The sequence below is a fragment of the Nansenia antarctica genome (assembly GCF_963989245.1).
Source record: "Nansenia antarctica genome assembly, chromosome: 15".
NCBI classification, from domain to species: domain Eukaryota; kingdom Metazoa; phylum Chordata; class Actinopteri; order Argentiniformes; family Microstomatidae; genus Nansenia; species Nansenia antarctica.
The window spans coordinates 21,807,109-21,827,108 of NC_137685.1; the positions used below are offsets into that span (position 1 = coordinate 21,807,109).

The following is a 20,000-nucleotide window of genomic DNA, read 5'->3' on the forward strand; positions in this document are numbered from 1 at the left end:
CAACTCAACATATCAGAGTTAGTACATTCTGCCAGATGCCTCACAGACATAAGGACTATTTACCTAAAAGAAATGAAAGGATTAATGGGGTTTATTGTAATTTAGCTCACAATTAGATAGATAGCCTACTGGATTTATGAAATAATCATAATAATAATAATAATAATAATATAGGATTACAATCAACTCAACATATCAGAGTTAGTACACTCTGCCAGATGCCTCACAGACGGACTATTTACCTAAAAGAAACTCTAGGATTAATGGGGTTTATTGTAATTTAGCTCACAATTAGATAGATTAAGATAGCCTACTGGATTTATGAAATAATCATAATAATACTAATATAGGATTAAAATCAACTCAACATATCAGAGTTAGTACACTCTGCCAGATGCCTCACAGACGGACTATTTACCTAAAAGAAATGAAACGATTAATGGGGTTTATTGTAATTTAGCTCACAATTAGATAGATAGCCTACTGGATTTATGAAATAATAATAATATAGGATCAGAATCGACTCAACATATCAGAGTTAGTACACTCTGCCAGATGCCTCACAGACGGACTATTTACCTAAAAGAAATGAAACGATTAATGGGGTTTATTGTAATTTAGCTCACAATTAGATAGATAGCCTACTGGATTTATGAAATAATAATAATATAGGATCAGAATCGACTCAACATATCAGAGTTAGTACACTCTGCCAGATGCCTCACAGACGGACTATTTACCTAAAAGAAACTCCAGGATAATAATGGGGTTTATTGTAATTCAGCTCAGGGGAACTGCTGTAGACAGATTTTTTAGGTGCACACACACACAGATCACCCTGGCTGGCCTAACTCAACAATTAACTTCAAAGCCCTTGATTAATTGGATGGCGGTGCTGATGCTAGGCTCTAAACATACGCCAGATGTACACAAACAAACCTTGATAAGACTAAAGATCAAGTTCACCATACAAGAGATAGCTCCAACATCCAGAGTGACATCTGGATGGGGAGCATACATTGGCAGTAGCCTACACTGGCAACATTACCCACCAATGTAGCCACCCACAGAAGATATGGCACTGACCAATTTACGGACACATTTCATAATAGTTCACAACGCAAACTCCATATTGGACATATTGGACAGGGTTCATGGATATGGTTCGTTAACCAACAGGATCTCACACTACTGTATGAATTCATACAATTAGCTGAACAAATGAGTACGAAATCATACATGTAGCTTTGTTTGAAAAGCTACAAATGTGACTTGCGTGGCTGTTTTAGGCATTAACTTTGTTAACGTTAGGGTACATTGTCATGGAAAGGCATTAACAAACATCAACATCAGCAACAAGAATTAGCACAAACGAGCAAAATCATTTGAGATTTCCTATTGAACTGCCAAATGGTCCCTTTCTGTCAGCTTGGTCGCATTTGCAGCTGTTCATATGACCTGGATTGTAAGATTTCATACACATTTGGTGTTCTGCTGTTAGTATCACAGGGCTCTCAAGTCTCACGCATTGGGCGTGAGACAAGGTGTGGTGTGTGAGCGTGTGAACGGGTTGAAATGCGTGTGTCTCACGCCCAATGCGTGAGACTTGAGAGCCCTGGTATCAATTCATACAAATTAAGTGTGAGATCCTGTTGCATTAACACACACACCTAGTACCATTTAAACAGTTATTTTCTCATTCAATAACATGCCCAAATAAGTGTGCCTCTCTGTGCTTCTCCCACATGCATTACACATGCGCAATGACATCTGGTCAATGCAACGAATGAAGCTAGGGTGTGCAGGGAAGTCTTGTGCCTCTCCTGTCCATCAACTTTGACTGGAGTCAGCAATGGCCGTGCACCTCGACGATTGGAATGGACAGGAGAAAACAGGAGCAATTTGAGGGGGCACGTGCCCATGTGCCCCACTAGGCCTATCTGCCTTGTTTCTGACGATATCTGTTTTTATATAAATGCATCTGTGTTTCTTGTTATTGCACAAAAGTAATATAAAAATCTGTTTCTAGCCTATCCTAGCACATGAGCCTGCATGACAGGAGTTAGAAAGTTGGTCTGTGAGGTTTGAGTGGAGGAGGGTGTATCTGAATCCCAAATCAAGTCCTATCAGCTCCAATACCCCAGTAGTAGTAGTAGTTCTGTATCTGAAATGACCTAATGAACTAGTAGTATCTTAAAATATCCATCTGATCCATCAGAGGGAAATGTGCCAACTATGCTAAGAACTAATTCAATTCACTAATTCAAATAAACTATCACTTAACACTATCTTTAGCTTCAAAGCTTTAGCTTTAGATTCGGAAAATTCATCGCTTCTCTGCCTTTTGGCTAAGATCAAGTGTAGATTCTGAAAATTCAAGAATAGGAAAAATGTTCTGTTCGGCTTTTAATTGACTGTATTTTAAATGCTGACAATTTAGGCTTGGATTTTAACGGACTGAATAGTTAAAAAATATATACTGTATATTTAAATGTGAACTTTTTAATTGTTATGTATATATATATATGGACAAAAGTATTGGGACACCCAAACGTCACACCCATATGTGCTTGTTGAACTTCTCATTCCAAAACCATGGGCATTAATATGGAGTTGGGCCCCACCTTTGCTGCTATAACAGCTTCCACTTTTCTGGGAAGACTTTCTACTAGAATTTAGAATATGGTTGCAGGGATTTGCTCCCATTCAGCCACAAGAGCACTAATGAGGTGACTGATGACTGATGCACTGATGTTGGGTGAGAAGGACTGGCTCGCAGAGCTCTGTGTGCAGGGCAGTCAAGTTCTCCCAGACCAAACTCAGCAAACCTTGTCATTATGGACCTCACTTTGTGTATGGGGGCATTGTCATGCTGAAACTGGAAAGGGCTTTCCCCGCTGTTTCCACAACGTTGGAAGCATACAATTCTATAGAATCACATTGTATGCTGTAAGCATTAAGATTTCCCTTCACTGGAACTCCCTTAATGGGCCTAGGCCAAACCAGGAAAACAAGTTATTATTTTTCTTTCTTTAATGTATTTATTGTTTATGTAAAGCACTACTGTATACAGAGGACGCCATCGCGACGACTCTCCACGCCACTCTATCCCACCTGGAGAGGGGAAACAGCTACGCGAGACTGCTCTTCGTGGACTTCAGCTCCGCCTTCAACACCATCCTTCCAGACAGGCTAGTGACCAAACTACTAGACCTGGGTCTATCACACTCTATATGTGCGTGGGACCCGACCCACCCTGGGTACGAACACTTTACCAGGCTGCCCTCGAAAAGGCGGTTCAGAACCCTGGCCGCAAGGACAAACAGACTGAAGAACAGCCGTCCACAGGGCCGTCCAGGCCCTGAACACAGCAAAGACCTAAGTTCTGGGCCCTGGACAGTCTGGACGGATTGATGGCAGCTGCTGGACTGAAAAAATCAGGTGTAGTGCTGAGGCACAAACATGTACATTTCAAGCCTGCAAACTGTGACACTTTAAATAAATGTGAAATAATACTATTGTGCAATATGACAACCCTAGTCGTCTATCTGTACAGTATAGTACAGTGGATAGTGTACATAGCCTTTATTTATGTAAACCAGCTCCTTCCCTTCTTGTGATTTTTTAAAAAAGTGTTTTTTTTCTTTCCCTTTCCTAACACCAGGGGAGCCACCCCTCCTAAATTTCGTTGTTTGGTACCTGTACTGTAGCAATGACAATAAAGTCCATTCATTCATTCATTCATTCATTCATTCATATATAACCATCCAATCCTAGAAGAAGTCCTAGGTGGGAAGGTGCAAGGGGCTGATTTAGAATTCAGCCTTGGAGTCAAAACATCTCAGCAACAATCTTTTTAATTGTCTCCTTTTTTGTTTTGGACATGGTATAACAAACAAATAATGTTTCACCACAAACAACTTCTCTGTGGATGCACACGCTTAGAACAAAGGGTTCTTAATTTGTCCCTGTAGGGGAACCCTTTCAATAACTATTTTGGGTTCCTTTCCACAGAGGGTTCTAAATGGAACCCAAAATGGTTTTACATGGAACCCAAAAGGCTTTTTATATGGAACCCAAAAGAGTTCTTCAAATATCCACGAGTGTACTGCACCTAAATAACTTCCGGAACATGTTTTTCTTTTGATTGTGATGAATTGTCACTGCATTATTTTTGTTATTTTTTTATTGACAGTTACAGTGAAGATTTAGACAGGAAGGATGGGTGAGAGAGAGAGGAGGGATGACATGCAGGATATGTCCCCGGCCGGAATCGAACCGGGGACCCTGCGGGTACATGGTCAGCGCTTAACCCGCTACGCCACCTAAGCGCCCCGTCACTGCATTCTTAATGTCCCTGCTCTGTGCTGTTAGAAATAACCCTTGACTCTAATGTGTGCCCTTACTTGGTGTGCTGCGTTCAAGAGATTCACCCGGGACTGCACAGCACCTGCTGAAAATTAGGCTTGCTGAAAGCTCGCAAGTCTCAGAGAGGAGCAGCAATGGCACATCATTCCAACTGCAATAATGGTTTACATATTCTAGTACCATAGTCATATTCGTGTTCAATTTCAAATGACAGAAGGATTTGTATGACATAGACATTTGCAATCAGCAACATTTAACCTATAGCTGTTTATACCTGTAATGATGATGATGATGATGATGATGATGATGATGATGATGTCTGTCATGGTACTGCAAGTCTATCTCACGTCCTCAACAAATACTCTTAAGTGGTGCTGTTGTCCTAGCCCACATCCTCTGCAAATACATAGAAATCTTATTCTGATTATTTAGTGATTATGCCTTGATGTTCAGGATCAATTTGTTTAGTCAATTACAGAATCTTTACAGAGGAGTTCTCTCCAGGCATCTGCAAGCCCATCCCTATACACCATACAAGGTCTTCACGTAGACCGAACCCCAGGGAAAGTGTACCAGAGGTCCGACAGTAATGTTAAAGATAGATATAGTCAGTCACAAGGTACATTTGTGTCAGTACGTAGCTTGTGTGTGCTCACCAACTTCTCTCAGTAACCAGAAAAAATGGTGAGTAATCTTTTGAAAGAATTACACGCTTCTTTTATTCTTGAATACGACACAATCCCCAATTATGTGTTATATAATAACTTCTGATGATTTTCTTTCTGACGGTGTACAGTATTCATATATTTTGGATCTTGCTTATGCTAGTACTGTTATATTCTGTGGACAGCTCCTCTGAATAATGCTTACTGAACACACAAAAATACTTGCCACAATAATTTTTGGTCAATACCATCTGCTAATTTATGACTGTAGTTACTATTACTTCGTGAGCTTAGAATGATAAGGTTCTATCTCCGTTTAGGGCAGTTCAGAGATGTTGAGCGTCAAAGTTTTTACATTCCATTATGTTTTGTGAGATGGAACCTTTGTATTTTATGAATTACTAACTCAAAATGTCAACATTTTAAAAATAACACCACACAGGCATTAATAAACACCTAATGGATCAGATTATGTAAAAAACTAAATTTTGACAAAAATGGAGATAGAACCTTATAATTCTAACGTCACGACTTGTCTTTATCTCCCAAGGCAAACACTCTGACACAAGAGCAGGTCACTGAGTATAAAGGCGTGTTTGAGATGTTTGATGAGGAGGGGAACGGAGGGGTGAAGACTCAGGAGCTGGAGAGACTGATGAGCTTGATGGGGATCAACCCCACCAAGAGAGAGCTGGTTCAGATGGCCAAAGACGTGGACAAACAGGGTGTGTATCCCTCTCTCTGTATCCCTCTCTCTCTGTATCCCTCTCTCTGTATCCCTCTCTCTGTATCCCTCTCTCTGCTGTGAAAGGAACTATCTGATGAATCCATTTGGTCTTCATTTGAGTGTTACTCTCTATCAAACCAGTAATGTGACAGAAGGTTAAATGTTATTTTCCAGTCCTATTACATATTACCTGGTAATACTTTCTGGTATTTGATCATGTAGATTGTCACTGATTATTTACTTACATGAGTACATTGGTAATAACCATGTAATTACACAGTTATTGACATGTAGTTAAGTCACTACAGGTTCGTAAATATCAGCTAATCAAGGGACTGTAAAGTAAAGGGTTTACCAATCATAATACAAGTTGTTAGGTGAAGGATTTCCCAGCTATCTGTAGATGTCAGTATTTCACTGTGATTCAACTTCATTCTGCCTACAGTGTGTGAGTGTACTCTCACAAAGATAGTTTCTCTCCCTGAAGATGTTAGAGATATCAAAGGGACATGGATTGAAGATTGACATAATGATGCTCATTATCTCAGTCAGTGGTAACACACTCTCACATACATATTTTTGTGACATCACAGGCACAGGGACTTTTAACTGTGACCGTTTCCTGGCTCTGATGGCACTGCACATCGAAAGAACCAAAAACCAGGACGCTGAGCTACGAGCTGCTTTCAAAGTGTTTGATAAAGATGCCAAGGGATATATTGAGTGGAATACCCTTAAGTAAGCCTATTATATTCCAGGAATGTAGCTGGGCGCCATATCTAAGAATGACTTCTGATTTCTTTCTTTCAATATACATCCCGATAACTATGACATTGGCTTTTCTCAGTAACACCAGTCTCACTGTTTCCAGGTATGTGTTAACGAATGCAGGGGAACCACTCAATGAGATTGAGGCAGAACAGATGATGAAGGAAGCGGATAAAGATGGAGATGGAACTATCGACTATGAAGGTAAGAGTGTAGAGTACTCTAGAGTAGACCATTAAGCCCAATGCACACGGCGTGCGATTTTGTCGCACCGCCGAATTCGATTCCATTGTTTTGAATGCATCTCAATGAGACAATGCACACGGTGTGCGATGCGATATTGTCGCACCACAACATTCGATTCTCCATTCACATTCATTCATTCATAGCTGTGAATTGAGAATTGAATGTTGTCGTGCGACAAAATCGCACACCGTGTGCATTGGCCTTTATAGATCATGTAAGGTTAAAATGTAATGTTGTGTAAAAACCGGTATCATATCATATATGTATATTAAACATATATGTAATGAAATAGCTTTAGAAAAATTATAACACAATAAACACAATTATTAAGACTTCAAATGAGGGTGGCTTGGATAAAACATAAAACAAATAAAGAAGGAATCTCAAAGTGTGGTAATTCTGACAAGGAACGTGTTCTATGACAAGACTCAAAGTGAATTATATTCAACAGGGAAATACTGGTGGCTCAGATCAATTACTGTTTTCAATGATTGTTAGATTTTGATGTCATTTACTCGACGCACCTTCGAAAACATTCTCTTCCCAGAATTCGTAGCCATGATGACTGGAGACTCATTCAAGATGAACTAAGTGGAGCTAATTGAAGTGGATCAATGAAATGAAAAAAAGGCCAAAGTGAATTCTAGGGTGTGGACATCTGGTTGACTTTGTACAGTATGATAATGTAACAATAAAACAAAACAACTGTTCTCAATGTTGTTTATCAACTATCCAGATTTTCATGTGTCTTAAGATGAATGCCTTAAATGAAACCTACTGTACCTATTGATTGAAACCTATTGATTGATTGATTGATTAGAAGGACTGTATATATGCAGTTATTGTATTTATTTTGTCAAAAGGGTTAAATAATATGAAACTGATTGTTTATGTTTATGAAACATTGTCTTAACAGTTTTTGCTGTCACATCATTCTGTACATTCCAGCAACAGATATTTGATGGCAAATACTATACTTAAAAGTATTTGAGGTGTGCTTGATTTACTTCAGAGTGTGAACTAACACTTTTGGGACTGTTCCATTGGTTCTATTGGACTGAACAAGCTACATCAAACACAGCCCAAGTGTTTGGTATTATTTATATTTGACCCAAAGCTGAATAAAACTCATCCACATACCATAGTGTGATAAAAACAACATCCAATCCTTCAAACCTAAAGAGGCTAGAACAGAACCGTGCCTGCGAGCATGTTTCTGTCAGAATAGAACACTTTAGAGAGAGGGGGTGGACATCAAGGGGTTAATTCCCTGAGGCAGGCTGGCCACCCGGATGCAATTACTCGCCCTGGGTCTGACAGCATCTGGTGTGCAGAGCCACCGACCCGCTGACCCGTTAAATCCCATTCTCATCCCTATAAAGCCAGACGGGCAGCTGAGAGAACCAACCGCCGCGGCTGCTTCCACCCCATCTGTCCAATGGGAGGAGGGAGGAGGGGGGGGGGGGGGGGGGGGGGGCGCTTGAGATCACAGATCTCTGGTTGCAAGCAGCAGCATCCCTGCAGCTTGATTCTGTTATTTGAAGCAGAGGAGAGGAGGGCAGGATAGAGGGATAGGTTTTACGGAGGCAGGGGAAAAAGAGAGGGGGGGATCTGTGAGAAAGCAGCCAGGGATCGGTGCTGCGGGCTGGGGAGTGGATCAGCCGAGAGAATGAGAGTGTTTTCCATGTCAACAACCTCTCAGCGCTGGAGCGCCTGTGTTTCTGCTGTGGAGCTGGGGAAAGCAGAGGAGGAGGAGGGGTAGAGAGAGAGAGAGAGGGGGGGGGGAAACGTTCCTTCTCCTAAGGAAATTACCCCTCCTCTATCTAGCTCCTTGCTACGGCGGCTCCCTCCTTCATTCATCTTCTTTTCAGCCAAAGAAGGTAGGCAACCAAAACAGCATCACTAATCTGTCAGGGGAATATAGGGGTAAGAGCTTGGCTGTCACGTTGGCAGGATTAAAAGACAGGCCTTTGCCATAGACCGGGCTAATGTTAGCCGGCTAACATTTACATATCTGAATAGAGAGCCTTAAAATGATTACAGTGCAACCCCGCACATCATGTGAGAATCAAGACAAAGACAGAAAGATGTTGTGTTATGGAAATGCTTAAGCGCGGAACTGTCTTTGTACCCTGTTTGATCTCTAATTGGACAGTGACAAGAGGCTGAGACTGTGCTCTGTGTTCTGATTGGACAGTGACAAGAGGCTGAGACTGGGCTCTGTGTTCTGATTGGCTGTGTGCTTCCAGTACACTGCACATGTTCTTCATTATGCGACCAGACAGGATGCAGGGGAGGGAAGGCGGGATGGCTCACAAGTCTTTGTTTTTCACTGCTTGTGTGACTCAATATCAGGGGGGGAGGCTGGTGGAGGTAGACATTGGAGGATGGGCTCATTGTAATGCATGCAATGGGGGAATGGTCAGTGTAACGTTGAGGTGTGTGCAGCGGCCCCAGGTGCGGTGCAGGATGAAGGAGATAACAGCAGGCAGCGGTCGGCACAACTAAGAACCACTTTACTAAAACAAACTGAAGCCTGACATGAAACCCTCTTCCTGTGCTGAACAAGGCAGAAGCTCCGCAAGGAGAATGCTGCTCAAAACCGGTGCGAATACTAGACCAGTAGACCAGACTGACACCAGGTTCTACTCAGAATCACCGGCTTAGAGCAGCTCACAACTCCCTGTGCAGGGCAGACGAAATAACAAACCAGGAACAAACACTTACACAGAACTGACAAAGAGATCACCCAGCAGGGTGTGCTGGGAAGTGAAGACATAAATAGTCAGGTGCCAAACACACACAGGTGACACGCATCAAGTCCATAACGAGGAGAGGAACAGAGGGTGTAATAACGTCCCAGGGCCAACAGGGGCCGCCAGAGGGAGGCACCCAGGAGCCAAGGAAATGGCGGCTCCAATCGTAACAGGTCACTATGAACAGTGGTTAGTGGGCAGGGGAGGCTGGTGGAGGTAGAAATGGGAGGACGGGCTCATTGTAATGCATGGAATGGAATGAGGAATGCTATCAAGCACACAATAAGTCCTCCAATCTCTAGTCTGAATGTCCTTGCTTGACCACTTAAACAGGTTCTGTACAGACGGGTGTGTGTGTGTGTGTGTGTGTGTGTGCGTGTGTGTGCGTGTGTGTGTGCATGTGTGTGTGTGCGTGCGTGTGCTCGCGTATGTGTGTGTATGTGTGTGCGTGCGTGTGCATGTGTTTGCGTGTGTGTGTGTGTGGATGTGTGTGTGTGCATGTGTGTGTGTGTGTCTGTCTGTCTGTTTACGTGTCTGTGCACGCATGTGTATATGTAGTATGTGTGTGTGTGTGTGCGCTTGCTTGCGTGCTTGCTTGCGTGCGGGCTGGGCACACACACGTCTGTGTCTGTACGCCCTATCGTACTTGTGTGGGTGAGCTGCACCCCTCTTGACACATTTCCTCACCGACAGTGTGTGCTTGTGTTTCTTGGGGTTGGTTTTCCTTGGTATTCTATCTGCTTTGTTCTGCTACTTTCTTTCACTGCTTTTGGTGCCCACATCCTGCCCACAACACCCCGCGCTGCCCCGCTGGTGTAACGGGTTGTGTGTTTTATTCAGGTGGAATCAGGGGCGTGGGGGTGTACAGTACCGGTATCTGCTTTAACTTGAACACACGCGACACGCCTTTAGTGTGAATCTAGTTGTGTCATCAACACAATGAAACAGAACAGAGCAGAATGGAGATGATCTAACCATCTAACATTGGTGGATGATTAAGCAATATCATGCGAGAGGGAGTGTGTTATACTGAATATCAGCACGGCTGTGATTCGGTCGTAGGTACGAGGCCGCAGGCGATAACAGATTATGATTTGTTTGTTTATTTAATCATAAAAATAAACAAAAAATAGTTCCGCAACTGAACTTCAAATGGACTGTTGCCTAGTAACCTGAACACAAACATGTAGTCTAATTAACGGTCATTTAGTAGAACATCTGTGCGGCGGAGTGATACATATAGTTAAAAGTCCCGGTGCTATTATACTGTATATCAGCACTCATGGAATGCCTCTTGTCCAATCAAATTACTTGGTCGGAACTAACTGTTGTATAATGCTCCTTGTTGCCTGGGTGGCAGTTTGGTTCAGAGATGACTCATCATGGCCCTCCAGGTAACCATCAACTATCTCCTTAACTCTTTATCTACTGTCTCCAAGGCTCTCTCAGATTAGGAGAATAACGTGACGAGAATCCCCTCCTGTTTCCCATAGTTGGCCTCAGACCTCAGACTAGCTTGCTGCCTTCACCTCAAAACCCCTTTCCAAACTGTCTGTGGAAGTAAGTCAGGGACACACATCCATGTACAGTACACACACACCACACACACACACACACACACACACACACACACACACACACACACACACACACACTACTCACAGTCAGGAACACACATCCACGGACAGTACACACACACACCACACACACGCGCGCACACACACACACACACACACACACACACACACACACACACACACACACACACACACACTACTCACAGTCAGGAACACACATCCACGGACAGTACACACACACACACCACACACACACGCACACACACACACACACACACACACACACGCACACACACACACACACACACACACACACACACACACACACACTACTGCGCTAGCACAGTCATGAGCAAACCCGAACATGTGACTTGGATGCTGGATACAGGGTGAGACAAATCCTAACAATAGCCCTACACTCTATTAACGAAGTCAACATGACATGTTGTTAGTCTAATTAAAAACATTCCCCCCCCCCTCAGGTTCGCCCAGTGAGAGTGTCCCCAGACCAACGTCCCTAATGCTTCAGCACACCTCAGTCCAGAGAGGCAAAAAACCTGCGACACATTCGACACCGTGACACAGAAAAACAAGACGTAAAAGACTTGGTAAATCCATCCACAGCAACAGTGGGACCCCACTCTCTCCCCCCCTGGGTCCTATCCTCTAGGCTGAAAAACCATGGACCTGACCACAGCCAGGACCACCGCTGCTAGCTTCCTGTCCAGCACGACGTCCACTTCCAGCACCATCCTCTCCGCCAGCACGGATGCCAGGATGGAGCAGGACAACGCCACTTCCAGGACGACGCTAATGACCGTGACGATAGCGACCAACGAGACCAGCTTCAACGCCACCAAGCTTCCGGAGGTGGCGGTGGAGGGCTCAGGGATGGGGATGGTTCTGGTACCGTTCGGCATCATCACCGTCATCGGGCTGGTCGTCGTCATTGTAAGGAGGCAGTTGATTTACTTTACCAGTTTTTCTAGGGTTAGCGCTTAGTGCACAGCATCATGGGAGGCTGGTGGAGGTAGAAATCGAAAGAAAAAACTAAAAAGGTAGAAAGACGGGCTTGTTGTAACGCGTGGATTGGAATGAGGAATGGTATCAAACACAATACCCGTCCTCTGATTTCTACCTCCACTATCCTCCCCCAGGTCCACTAAATTGTCTAAGAGTGTATCTGTCAATACAGTGTTACATTATGAATGAGCTGCTCTGCTCCTCACATATCATATCTACGGTAATGACGTGTCTCTCTTTGTCCCGCCATGTTTCCTTCTCAGATGCTGTACATCAGGAAACGGAAGAGGTGAGGAAATGACGTTTCAATGACTAAGAGGTCCCTTCAATTTCCTTTAGGTCAAAATCAGCTTTGTTATTGAGGAATACCTTTCTGGAAAATAGACAAATACTCATGGCATTGAGAAAAACAAACAACCTTTGACAGCTTACACTAACAGCCTCCACTGTACACTAACCACTGCTCATAGTGACCCTTGCCTCCCCTCTTGACCTTTCACCTGCGGCCAGGTTGGAGAAGCTAAGGCACCAGCTCATGCCTATGTACAACTTTGACCCGGCGGAGGAACAGGACGACCTGGAACAGGAACTACTGGACCACGGCCGTGACGGAAGCGTGGCAGGACCAAACGCCAAGGTAGACCACCGCACCAGCCTCAGGCAGCGCTATACAGTACACTCACCTAGTCAATTAATATAGTATCTAGAATAATATCTAGAATGATCAACACAAACCTTTATTGTTGTATTGTGTTCTCACCAGGCGAGGCTGGTGGAGATAGAAATCGGAGGACGGGTTCATTGTAAATGCATGGAACAGAATGAGGAATGGAATCAAACACACGCACACACACACACACACACACACACACACACACACACGTTTGATACCATTCCTCATTCCATTCCATGCATTACAATGAGCCTGTCCGCTAATTTCTACCGCCACTTATGTTAAAACTTCAGCAGTGATATTGTATATTATACGTATAATACTGTAAATTGTTTGTTTTGTTTACTATAAGTTGCTTGCCAGTTGCAAAGTTATATTCTTCTTATCAATGTCCTTTTTTCTTTTATATTTCTTTTTTTAAGTTTTGACAATAGGCATAATGGTAAAAGTCAAATAATGGTAAAGTATCAACTGTGGCTGTCGCTCCATGTTCCTTCAACTATCCTTTAAAAAAACACAGACACACACACACACACACACACACACATACTAACAATGTTCACAACGCTTTATGGAGGCTGGGGGAGGAGGCCTCCACTCAAGACACAGCAGTGTCTGGAAACCAAGCATAAATCATGTGTAGGCCTTTCACTATCAAAGTCAATACAAAATTGCAGACACAGACATACACATACACACACAGACACACACACACACACACACACACACAGACACACACACACACACACACACACAGACATAAACACACTCACAGTCACAGACACACTCACAGACAGACACACACACACACACACACACACACACACACAGACACACACACACACACACGTTCTAAACTTCAAAGTCTACACACTGAAGCCTGACACATCCATACCTCCCTCTGACGTCTTCTCTCCTGTGTGCTCTACTACCAAACACTCCCGTCGCTGATCACCGTCTCATCTCACACCTCTGCTCCTGGGTCTAAACAGTGTCGGCTCGCCTCTAAATAACAACACTTGAGTTTGCTTGTCCGGGGCAATGGGACCACTGCAATAGTCCCCGAACACTGTAGTGGTGGTGGTGGAGGTAGTAATCGGAGGACGGGCTCATTGTCACGTATAGAACGAAATCAGGATTGGTATTTGGTACCGTTCATCATTCTGTGCCGTGCATTACAATGAGCTCATCCTCCGATTTCTACCTCCGCCAGCCTCCCCTGGTCGCATATGAACACACCAGGCTCATCCAGTCGCCACACAAGTTCAATCAAGTCCACATACAGTGTTTGTAAAAAACGAATACATACTATTTCGACCCAGGTCAGCTCTTAAAGACCCTTCAAAATAACCCTTTTTTCATTGTGTGCTGTGATTGACCTGACTCACTACGCTCCTGTGTATAATTACCTGTGTTATCAACAAATGTTACCAAAAAAGACATGATTACCTTGTCCAAATGCAGATTCAGTAGATAGTTGAAGTAATCCATCCACCTTTCCTCTTCCTCTCTGTTGCTAACCCACTACAGTGTGTAGATAAAACATGTTATTACAGGCACTCTTAGCAGTGGTAGAATCATTATTGGTTGAAAATTGCCAAAACCAGTTGATATGATTATGACAGTACTTAAGAGTTTTGATGGATGACTCTAGTACTCAAGTTATTATGATGGTGTCTTGATTGCTATCACTCACTGTTTTCCTGTTTTGTCCCCCCTACCCAAACCCCCTCCCCACCAACCCCAAACCCCCTACCCAAACCCCCTCCTTATCAACCCAAACCCCCTCCCCATCATCCCAACTCCCCCTCCCCGCCCCGCCCACCACCACCAATCCCCAACCACCTCCCCACCAACCCCAACCCCCTCCCCACCGCACCAAACCCAACCCCCTCCCCACCAACCCCCTCCCCCCCCCCACCCCTCCCCCTCCCCACCAACCCCAAACCCCCTCCCCCTCCCCACCAACCCCCTCCCCATCATCCCAACTCCCCCTCCCCTCCCCGCCCCGCCCACCACCACCAATCCCCAACCACCTCCCCACCAACCGCAACCCACCTCTCCTGCAGACTCTGACCACCTCACAGGGCGCGATCCAGAGACCCAGTCGCCTGGTCTTCACAGATGTAGCCAACGTTCTCAACGCATAACAACACTCTTCCAGAACATGGGTAGTGGGGATCTGTCCTGAGATCTGTCGCTCAGGAAAAAAAAGAGAGGAGAGGATTTTTGTCCGTTGGGAATCTATGGACGTTTTGGACGGAGGATGTTTTTGGAAGGTTGTGTGAGGCATCTGAATATCTAGTTGTAGCATTATAGTCTTAGTTTTACTGTGACGGTCTCCTACCATTTTTTTATTCCACTTTCCACTTCCGTACGTAAGTTGTCTTCGGTGACTATGGTGGGATATGTTGGGAGACCAGGGGAGGCCGGTGGGGGTAGAAATCAGAGGACGGGCTCATTGTGATGCATGGAATGAGGGATGGTATCAAACACACATTCCTCATTCCGTTCCATGCATTACTATGAGCCCGTCCTCCGATTTCTACCTCCACCAGCCTCTCCTGCTATTTTGGGATATATTGGGAAATGATGTGTCCATAACAAATGCACTGGTTGTCATTTGTCGCACAAAGACTTTAAGGGCGATGTGTTGTCTCTGATGTTGCTGGAAGCAAAACTGTTGGAACGACTACATCCCTCTCCAATCAAGTATTTGTCTAGAATTTACTATTTATTACATGTTTTTTTTGCTGCTAGGTGTACATGTACAGTAGGCAACAACATTTGACACGAGAGTTTTGTGTATTATTGACTTTTGACTGCTTGTGGACTCGAGGTCTGGGTGAACAGGGCATTTGAGCATTTAGCCATGGGAGATCGACAGCAATGGACATGGGGTGGGTCTGGATGATTTTAACTGCATGACTGGAAGATGACTTGGTTGATGACTGGTTAAATGTAAACTCTCTAGTGTAGGTTACACCAGGGGAGGCTGGTGGAGGTAGAGATCAGGGGACGGTCTTGTTGTAATGCATGGAACGGAACGGAATAGGGAATGGTATCAAACATTCCTTATTCCGTTCCATGTATTACAAAGAGCCCGTCCTCCGATTTCGACCTCCACCAGCCTCCCCTGGCACTGTGCCACCCTTCCCACGTGTCTGAACTGTGCCAGCACTCCTGTCTAAACCACGTGAACTCTCACCCTCCCTGTCAAACACGATGTTCTCTCTGTAACGAGTAATAAAGCAGTGTTGGTTTCTATACACTCCACATATTTAAACGACAGTGTTTTCGGCTGCCACTTATTTTGTGGATGAATACAACAACATAACAAACAGACAATATGTGATACCTTTATTGGTGACAGACAAAGTAGTATCTCTCTACACTCATGCAAACACACAATGACGGGGAACAAGACAGAGCAGAGACTAAATAGAGAACTGACTGAGTTTTTTGGGGTTTGTTTCAAGTTAAAACGGATTGACATCTTGTATAAAATCATCATATGATCAAAGAAGGTTTGAAATAGAACATGTTTGTTTTAATATCTCGCAAGCACACAAAAGCAAAACATTCTAGAGCAATGACATAACAGAAATGGACTTACCACCTATAACATTTCAATATTTAAAAAAAACCTCACACAAAGCATTGCAACGTACATGAAATAAATTCTTTAAAATGTTTATAATAATACTGAATATATCACCATCAGTAAGCTCATGGAGCAACACAGTGGATATAGATAGTCACAAGAGAGGCTGGGAGCAGATAGAAATCCGAGGACAGGCTCTTTGCAATGCAACGGAAATTACTAATTCCGTTCCATGCATTGCAATGAGCCTGTCCTCCGTTTTCTACCTCCCCTAGCCTCCCCTGAGATAGTGGATATCCTGACATTGCTGAGGTATGACGTAGAGTTGAGACTGTGGTGACCACAAGGCACTCTTGCTGATACCAAAGTACGGTGGTACTTATTCTATTAGCGCTATCGCTGTTCTATTCGGTTGTTAAGTCGTGACGTGTTTCCGGGTCCAACGTTGGCTGAGGCGCTCTCTTCGAAATGCCGCAGTAATAATAATTCATTATATTTATATAGCGCTTTTCCGAGGCTCAAAAACGATTGAACTGTCATTCTACCGCTGTAGTACACTGATACTCTGGTGCAGGGAATTTCTGGTTTGGACCCGGAAATTGCTAAACGTCACGTTTGACGTCAGACTTAACAACCGAATCGCTGTTCTATGATCGCAGGGGGACAAGCGAAGCTAAAAAAAACAATCACCTGCCTGAGGCAGAGCTGAGGGGCGGGGCCAAGGCAGATGGGTCATGGAGGTAGTCCACAGGGGCGCCAGTGATGACAGCCGAAGGCCCGAAGAAGCAAAATACTGGAAGACTCACAAACACACTAACTTGCAAGCTACTGAAAACTAAAAAAAGCTTGATTCTCCCCTAGTAACAGACACCCTGTGGGTCAATACGACCCACACAAACTAACTTTGACAACACCTTGTTGTTCATGACTGTTTCACGTCTTCTCACAACAGGTCATTGAAGGGTATGGTGGTTGAGAAGTTAACCCACTATACGTACGGTATTACAGTGTGTGAGAATCAGCACATAACAATGCACCGAAAATTCTTTCGACAGCTAACAAATGTAAAGGTTCAAAGAACTGGCGATAGAGAACGCATCCTAGTACGTGAGTATGCAACCTTCTATGCAAAATATCATATCAAGGTCTTGTAAGTCATTTTCAGAACTGCAGGTATTATTATTATTATTATGATACAATATGTGTTTATAATTATCAGAGCATTTACACAGAGGCTCCTGCTAGGGCCGGAGAGTCAGTCTGCATGGTGTGGAAGTGTCTTACGGAGGAGTGTAGGGCTGGGGGGTCAGGGGAGGCTGGCGGAGGTAGAAATCGGAGGAAGGAGGTCATTGGAATGAACGGAACAGAATAATTCCATCCCATGCATTACAGTAAGCTTGTTCTCCGATTTCTACCTCCACCAGCCTCACCTGTGGTAGGTGCAGCATGTATGGAAGTGTCTTAACTAAACGTGTGTGTGTGTGTGTGTGTGTGTGTGTGGGTGTGTGTGTGTGTGTGTGTGTGAGTGTTTTTGGTGTGGGGAGAGGCTGTAAAAGTTCTCCTCTCCTTAAGACTGAGGTAGACAGAGAGGCAAAGAGACTGAGGTGAGTTGAGGTCTGATTGAGGTCTATGTGTCAAATCATATTGTGGATGTCAAACATAGATCACAAATACACAATCAAAATAGCACAATAATTCTAACTGAGTAGAATGACACATGTTCCTGAATAAGCTATTTGAATAGCTGTGTTAAGTCAAAAATACCTGAGGTCTTTTGTGTGTGGTAAAATTCAATGTAATAGTAAAAACAAAAACCTGAGTACGGTGAGATCATGTCAATAGGACACTGTTGAGTCAGACGTTATTTCTCTTCATGTCAAATGTTATGTAAAATGTATTCCCATTCAAATTGTTAACAGCACAACATGTCAATTCAAAAACAGCGTGAAATTATTTTTATCAGTTGCACTCATGGACAAAAAGGCTCTACCAAGAACCAAAAAGGCTTCTTCGTTTTTTTTCCTGTGGGAGAACCGTTTGAATAACCTATTTGGGTTCCGTGTAGAACCTCTTGGACTTTTTTTTAACCCTTTGTGAGTGTGTGAGTTAAGGGTCAAATGGGTCAAGAGCCTTAGTCTTAGTATCATGGTTTAAAATGTCGGTAAAATATGGTGACAGCAGCTGCATCCTTTTCTTCAACCCCCCCCCCCCCCCCTACCCACCACCACCACGATCACCACACACACACACACACACACACACCCACACACACACGCACACACGCACACACGCGCACACACACTCACACTCACACTCACACTCACACTCACACACACACACACACACACACTCACACGCACACGCACACGCACACGCACACGCACACGCACATGCACACTCTCACACACACACACACACACACACACACACACCCATCGACACCCACACCCACACAATCAATCATAATGTCAGTAATGACAAAGTGTTTGGGCAGCGAGCCCCACTGACTAAATCCTAAAATAATGACCAGACAGCTATACCCATTCGACCCCTGTCTCGGCTGTGGACAGACAGACAGACAGCCCACAGGCACAGTGACCCAGCGATGTTCTATCAAGCAGAGACCGTTCCCTGCGTCTCCCCCTGATGTTTTGGGAATCCACATGCCATGGTGGGATTGTAACTATCTTTGCCCAAACCTTGAGGTAGTTAGTTATGATCTATTGCCCATCGTCCTCTTCCTCCTGAGGTGGAGCCTCCTGAGATGATGGTGATGATGATGATGATGATGAGGATGATGATGATGAAGAAGAAGCCTTAGCGGGCAGAGACTGTGAAGGACCCTGCCCTGCCTCTTCTTCTGAAGGACCCTGTGGTGGGAGAGACAGCCAAATGACATACATTAGTGTGACAACGTGTGTGTCTGTGTGTGTGTGTGTGTGTGTGTGTGTGTGTGTGTGAGTGAGTGTGTGCGTGTGTGAGAGTGTGTGTGTGTGTGTACGTGAGTGAGAGTGTGTGTCTTTCTGTCTGTCTGCCCGTCTGTCTGCCCTTGTCTGTCTCTGTGCGTGTGTATGATGAATAATGGTATACTCGTATGAGTGTGTAAACGAGCGATGTGATGAGCGTCTACATGTGGGGAAAGAGGTTCTGGCTGTCAGAGCGAAAAAAAAGGCAAGGAAGAGGACGGTTATGTCAGGAAACCAAGAAGAGAGGGGAAGAGAGAGCGGTTGTATCAGGTTTCCCCCCCTCACCACTGACTCATTGTTCCCCTTCGTATGAGTACGTCTGAGACAGGGACTCTGCCTAACGGTTTCAGTTCTTAAAACGTTCTAACTTCTTTGAAACCGTTCGGCAGTGAGAATAGTGTAAAGACAGACGGGGCTGACTTTGACTTAACTGACGCAGTCTTTGTGTGAACATTTCTGCAATCGAGTTGAATCCTCAGAAAGAACAGACGTGCTGACTGAACGGAAGGCGCTCTCTTGCGCTGTGCTCACGCTCAGGTCTATCCACCTCTTGGTAAGCAGCGTACCAGTGCAAGAGCATTATGGGAAACATAAGAGAATATGTTTCCCGAAATATTACCGATTACT

General features: G+C 44.2%; 3 protein-coding genes across 3 annotated transcripts in view; 2 read left to right on the plus strand and 1 right to left on the minus strand.

Annotated features, from left to right (window-relative positions):
* The window catches only part of LOC308171244 (calglandulin-like), a gene marked incomplete at both ends in the record, with an annotated part of 11,630 nt that extends 4,265 nt beyond the window's left edge, over positions 1 to 7,365 (plus strand). Inside the window, 4 exons of the mRNA XM_080546087.1 lie at positions 5,584 to 5,758; positions 6,354 to 6,498; positions 6,632 to 6,732; positions 7,322 to 7,365. Coding sequence (XP_080402213.1) covers positions 5,584 to 5,758; positions 6,354 to 6,498; positions 6,632 to 6,732; positions 7,322 to 7,365 — 465 coding nt within the window. The remainder of the gene's footprint in view (positions 1 to 5,583; positions 5,759 to 6,353; positions 6,499 to 6,631; positions 6,733 to 7,321) is intronic.
* A 4,423-nt stretch (positions 7,366 to 11,788) lies between these two features.
* Positions 11,789 to 14,953, plus strand: cUnh3orf18 (chromosome Un C3orf18 homolog; the record flags this gene model as incomplete). Its single annotated transcript, XM_080545676.1, has 4 exons — positions 11,789 to 12,058; positions 12,394 to 12,419; positions 12,641 to 12,767; positions 14,873 to 14,953. The coding sequence occupies 4 exons, from the start codon at positions 11,789 to 11,791 to the stop codon at positions 14,951 to 14,953; spliced, it is 504 nt and encodes a 167-aa protein (XP_080401802.1).
* A 3,021-nt stretch (positions 14,954 to 17,974) lies between these two features.
* The window catches only part of LOC308171245 (uncharacterized protein), a gene marked incomplete at its 3' end in the record, with an annotated part of 7,989 nt that continues 5,963 nt past the window's right edge, over positions 17,975 to 20,000 (minus strand). The window contains exon 5 of the mRNA XM_080546088.1: positions 17,975 to 17,980. Coding sequence (XP_080402214.1) covers positions 17,975 to 17,980 — 6 coding nt within the window. The remainder of the gene's footprint in view (positions 17,981 to 20,000) is intronic.